The sequence below is a fragment of the Symsagittifera roscoffensis genome, chromosome 1 (genome assembly GCF_963678635.1).
Source record: "Symsagittifera roscoffensis chromosome 1, txSymRosc1.1, whole genome shotgun sequence".
Taxonomy (NCBI): domain Eukaryota; kingdom Metazoa; phylum Xenacoelomorpha; order Acoela; family Convolutidae; genus Symsagittifera; species Symsagittifera roscoffensis.
The window spans coordinates 81,775,105-81,781,039 of NC_087062.1; the positions used below are offsets into that span (position 1 = coordinate 81,775,105).

The following is a 5,935-nucleotide window of genomic DNA, read 5'->3' on the forward strand; positions in this document are numbered from 1 at the left end:
ATAATCGAGGAGGGTAGATTTTAATTGACAATTCTCTTGATGCATTAATATCGACTTGATTTTTTCATAAATTCATAAAAATTTTGCCGATGGATTTATATAGCGTTGGTTCGTCCCTATCTAACCTGTGCACATACCGTCGCATGACGGAAGGGCCCCTTTTAATTGACCCCTTTTCTTTAAAAAAAATATGATGTTTAAGTTGTGATTCACAGTTTTTCATGATCATTTTCTTTTATTATATAATCCTAACGATGCACAAAGTGTGCGAAAACATTTCAATTGACAATTTAAAAATCCGATTAAAAGATATATTAGGGGCATCGTTTCAGAATTTAACAATGGGTCTTTTGACTATCCTGAAGAAAATGAAAATCAAAGAGCGCGAAATGCGAATCCTTATCCTGGGTTTGGATAACGCTGGAAAAAGCACAATTCTGAAAAGAATTATGGGAGAAGATATTTCAGAAATAAGCCCGACGGTAGGCTTCAACATAGAAACTCTTGAATTTGAGGGTTTCAAATTAAACCTCTGGGATGTTGGTGGTCAAAAATCTCTTCGTAGTTACTGGAGGAATTACTTCGAAGCAACTGATGGTCTCATTTGGGTTGTGGATACCAGCGACAAAAGGCGAATGGCTGATTGCAGAAATGAATTGCATGCTCTTTTACAGGAGGAAAGGTTGTTAGGAGCATCACTGCTTGTTTTCGCTAACAAAATCGATTTGCCTAATTCATGTCAGTGGAAAGAAGTGGAAGAACAACTCAATTTGAAACTAATGGATGGAAGCCACCACTGGACAGTTCAGCCTTGCAGTGCAGTTACTGGCGAGAACTTGATAACGGGCATTCAATGGATGGTTGGGGATATCTCACAAAGACTTTTTACATTAGACTGACTCATATTGTTCTACTGCTTTGTCTCAATGAGGTTAGCGAAGATAAATTCTTATGTGCAGTGAAGATGAAACCTAAATTTTTAGCGAACTATAGGTGTAAATTTGTAAATATGTTTTCTAGTCAATTCATGTTGATGATAGAGATCATGAAAGCTTGCCATCTCTAATTAATGCAAACTAGGCGATAAAGGTTTCACTCTTGCGAGTAGAAAGCGCTATCAAATCGGAGTATAGACTTTTTTTGTCGTGTAAACAACTTACTTAACAGAATCACTTGTATCTTGGTTCATAATGAATTCAAACTTCTAGGCGTATCCGTCACTTAGCGTGGAGGCGAAGAATACGCCTGGGACGGCAAAGGCTGTGGGTTCTAATCTGACTAGGAACTTTTTTTTCAAACTGGAAATATTATTTCCAAAAATTTTCAATGTAGTTGCTTTTAGTGTTTTGAATAACTCCTGCTATTTTTGGTTTTTACTAACCATCACTTCGTATATTTTGCTGTTTTTTTTCGGCTTAAATTTTATCGGCTTAGTGAACTAATTTGGGGTCATTGCAAGGGAAACATGCGTTTTATGCTTCATACCGGATCGCACAGAATGCAGAATGACAGTATCTCTATTTTCAGTTCAACGGGAAATTATTTAAGTGTCGTCGGCTCAGTTGCCGCTTATTAATTATTTTTTCAATTATCATTAGTTATCGTTGATTGTGTTTCTGGACGCGTTTTCTGCAAATAAAAATTGATTCCAGACAAAGTTTAGATTTTTTATAAGTTGTGGCTTTATGAAGATTTTTTTTGAAGTTTTTTGGGCTTAGTGGCTTTCTTTTCCTGTCTGCTAGCTTGCACTGCTGTTTTTATGAGGTATCGCAAGTGGTTTTGTGGTTCGAAGCTCCACTTCGCACCTGTGTTTAAACTTTGTTTTTAAAAATCTGGCATATCAAATTTTCGCACAAGCTTTACCGGCTAAAACTGAGCCAATGTTTTCGAAATTCTGCCCCCGAGAATAATTCATAGATCTGCCCTAAGCGCAATATAGAATTTTTACTCTCAGAGATATGTTTCAAATCACATTCATTTTCAGAAATGATGTAGTTGTAAATAGCGTTCGATTGGCGTACGAGCTTATTATTCCCTGTACATTAAACATGGTCACGGATTTTTACTTTGCGGAGCTACTCGGTACTATGGACTAAGGAACTGTGCAAAATGGAAGTTCCCCAATCCCGCCTTCTCCCTCTACTCAACAATAATTCGCAAAGAGCAAGTGCAAACGGATCAAACGAAGTTTCTGTGGATACCCTCGCAAAGACATCCATTGCGGACGATTTCAGTATGATGTCTCTGACAAGTAATATAACGTGTATTTGATTGCGATTTTTGTTTAAGTGTAACTGAACGTAGTGAAGACAGTAATTTTTATTTTGACCATATAGCGGGTCTAAATTTGAGTTTTTAGTTTGCTTCCAATCAAATTTGGGTATCGCTATAAACTTCGTGAAAAAAAGGGGATTAATCATTTTTTTTGCCCTTTCAACCTTGATTCTAGTTGCTTAACTTTCATTAAATGCAACTTCTTTCGCCATATCCGCAGCTAATTTCGCATGCCAGCAACTAATCAAATCATAATTCGATTGTCAGCAAGTACACAGACTTGTTTTCGGATTTTTAAAAAAAAGTGCGCACTAATTTAAATTTGGTGGTTCGACTTATAAAGCTCGATTTTCAAATTATTTCAAGCAGCGTTAATATTTTTCTCTGCAAAAACCATCTATATCTATATATTATTATATATTTAATTGCGGGGATCACAAGCTTGCCATGTTTACACAAGCAAAGCTTGTGTGATAGTATGAACTCTTTTTTCTCAATCTAAGTCGCAAATATTGTTGCGACAAAATGTGTTCATTTTGATCAATAACCAGATAATAAGTACAGCCAATGCTAAAGATTTTAACTCAGACTATTATATTACAAATAGCATTTTAGCAAGGTATCATGGATCTGTAACATAGAGGCACGGAAGCAGACCCGCAACAAAATAGGAGGGTTCGAATCTGGGCAGGGTCGGATGTTTTTAATGAGTTTTTTCGTAGACTAGTTGAAATGCGTCTGCTCTAAAAATTGAGGTAATAAATTGGTAAAATTCTTTTTTTTTTAATTGACTGGTACTGCTAATGCGTATTGGCGTGGGTCACTTAAGAATTTTTGCAGACTCAAAGTTTTACTGATTCAGTTTTTTCCTGTAGCGTTATCGGTTATATTTTTGTTTGTGCATGGGAAGTGCAACTTTGCCTTTGTGTTAAGATTTTTCAGCGTTTTCTGTTTGCATGTTAAACGATTTTTTTAACGTTTAAGCTATATCTTCTATTGCAAGGGTCAAGAATTTGTATTCAATTTTCCAGGTTGAATTCAGTGCTTATTTCATCAAGTTTGAAATTAGCAACCTAATCGTGGGATACTATCAGGGTTCCCCCAGGGGTTGCGACTTTTATGCCAGGGTAGTCACAGGGATTGGTGATCCTTTTAATTCTTAAATTGTGACTGGATTAATCCCTTTAGTGTCCGAGATGTTCTTAAAAAAGGTTCAGTAAAAAAACAGATTCTCAATCCCGTAGTAGAGAGCTCTCAGGGAGGTCTCAGTTATTGCAGTTTTGGCTTCGACTGCTAAAGTCGTTTTAAATTCTGACAAATGCGTTTTTATGGATATGACGAAAAACTTCAATATTTTACAAGAAATCTGAATTGAAACAAAATTTGGTACAAAACTTCACAACTCAAAACACTATAGGGGATGCTGTCAGCTTACTCTCAAAAGTTGCTGATCATGCCTCCGAGTTTGACTGCTGAAATCATCCTAGATATGCTGCGTTTTGTGGTGTCTAAAGATTTTCAAAAACTTAGTTCTACAAAAACATCAAATCTTGAAGTTCTCAACACTAAGATGGGGTGCTGTCAAGGTACTCTCAGGAGGATTTTTCTGGTCTCCAATTGAGACTGCTGAACGGCCTTTACTTTACTTTGATATATTTTTTTCAAAATTTGTAAAAGTTGATTTTCAAAAAAAAAAAACTTTTCAAAATTTGACATTTTTGACCCTTTGGTGGGCTGATATCAGGTTACTACCACCTTTTGCAGATATGAGCTCCATCACAATATTCGTTCATTAACGTGTATGAAGCACAAATTTTGAAACTCCCACACCTGTAGTTGGGTGCTTTCAGGGTACTCTCAGATTTTGCAAATCTTGCCTCTAGATATGAATGCTCAAATTCCTTTTTTCCCAGATATGCCGTTTTTATGATTCGTCAAATACTCAAAGCACCGGAAGTGTGCTACACGCTAGTAGTATTTAAGTGAGGGAGATATATCCAGCCATGTCAAAGCCAAGCTTACGTATATAAGAAACGTACGCTATCTCTCAACATATTTCAGCTTCAGTTTGTGATACCATAGCTATGCTGAGCCAATAGGCTCAAGCTCCTTTGCTAACCTGCGGGTTTTCATCTAGAATAGGTTTTGTGCCTTATTTCATTGTTTTGTTTCAAGCTGAATGTTTAAACTGAATGAGGCTTTGCAATGTTATATCTAACTTTGTTATATATCATTTTGTAAATTTCAAATAAGGGATAATTGGAGCATTTTTTTATGCTTGGCATTACTCGGTTCGCGCTAATCTTTTTGTTCGTGCTACTCTTGATTTTGGACGTCAGTTTTTGTTTTGGAATCTGAAGCTAGAATTTTTAACTGCTTCATGGGATCAGTTTAGTCGCCCTCCGCTGTCTGTGAAGCATCCATCTTGCTCTGTGAGTGTTATGGAGGCTACAGAGACATGTCACAGTTAGTAGTAGCAGAAACTGTAAAGTGAACAAGTTCAAGAAATTGAATTAAACGCCTTGAGGGCCTTCAGGCAGGGAGTTTTCGGGTCAAGCAACCTTCCTTTCAAAGCGTATGAAATGAATTTTTCAAATGCGATTCTCATTGTTTAAGAATTTAAAAAATCTTCTATTTGTTTTTTTTTTGTTAAAAAGACCTTTTGTTTCTTTGTAGTTACTTAAAAAGCGTTTTTTCAAAGTTCCTGTGTGTATTTAAGCTGGCAAGTAGTAAGCATTATCAAATTGGATTATAGTGTTTTTCCGGTGTACCATATAGATCAAGTTTAGTCGAATCACTTGTTGCTATGCTGCTGACTATGCTGATATCCTGCTGACATGTTGTTTCACGAAAATTCAAATTAAACTACTGGGTACTAGTTACTACTAGTGTATGCTTCATAAAGAATGCAAAACATTTTTTAAAAGAAATATCGCTAGGTACTTTTTCAAGCAGAAGTTGTCCATATTTTTAAAATAGTTTTGGTCTAATTTTGTCAGCTTCAGTGTTCTTCGTTCTTTTTTTTTTTAGCGTTTTCCATGTTTTGATTAGTTTCTTCAAAAAGTTTGATCATCTTTTTATTTGAAAATTATTCACTCGATTCAAATACTTTTCCGATTGTTTCCCAAAAAATATAAAAATTAAATAAAATTATGCAGTTTTTGGCTCTTGTCCTTTGGCCTTTCTAGTTTTTAAATTCACTCTAGTTTTTTCATTAGTTTGTTAATAGTCATTGCTTTCTATTTGTTTTGAGAATATCAGATTTAATACAGTTATAATTGTGTACATTTTGTAAAGCATACTTAAGATAAAAACAGCGAAAGTGTGCCCCAAAATTGTTTTATAATCATTCATTTTTTTTCAGACTATAGTGAATTAAACTATCCGAACAAAATCCATAAAGTTTTTAATTTCAAACGCGTTTTTCTCAATTTTTCTTGACTTTAGTCAAAAGATTATGAGAACGAAGGTTGCTTAAAGTTTTAATAGAATGATTATAGTGCAATTTGTTTTGCGAAATTGTGACCCAAAATTTTACCCCGAAAACGTATCATTTTAGCCTTTTTAGTCAATTAAAAGTTACACCAAAACTACGAAATCAATTACTGTCAAAGTTATATTGAAGTGAGTGTCTTATGGGGCTTAAAAAATTTAAGTGGGT

The 5,935-nt window shown here is 35.1% G+C and overlaps 1 protein-coding gene across 1 annotated transcript; it reads left to right on the plus strand.

Moving 5' to 3' along the window:
- The first annotated feature begins 336 nt into the window (after positions 1-336).
- LOC134857101 (ADP-ribosylation factor-like protein 2) lies at positions 337-1,051 on the plus strand. The gene has a single exon (XM_063873468.1). It carries the CDS (start codon positions 342-344, stop codon positions 897-899), a length of 558 nt encoding a protein of 185 aa, XP_063729538.1. The 5' UTR covers positions 337-341; the 3' UTR covers positions 900-1,051.
- The last annotated feature ends 4,884 nt before the right edge of the window (positions 1,052-5,935 follow it).

What these genes read in the sequence shown, in the direction of transcription:
- LOC134857101 (XM_063873468.1), top strand. Translation starts at nt 342, where the DNA reads ATGGGTCTTTTGACTATCCTGAAGAAAATGAAAATCAAAGAGCGCGAA.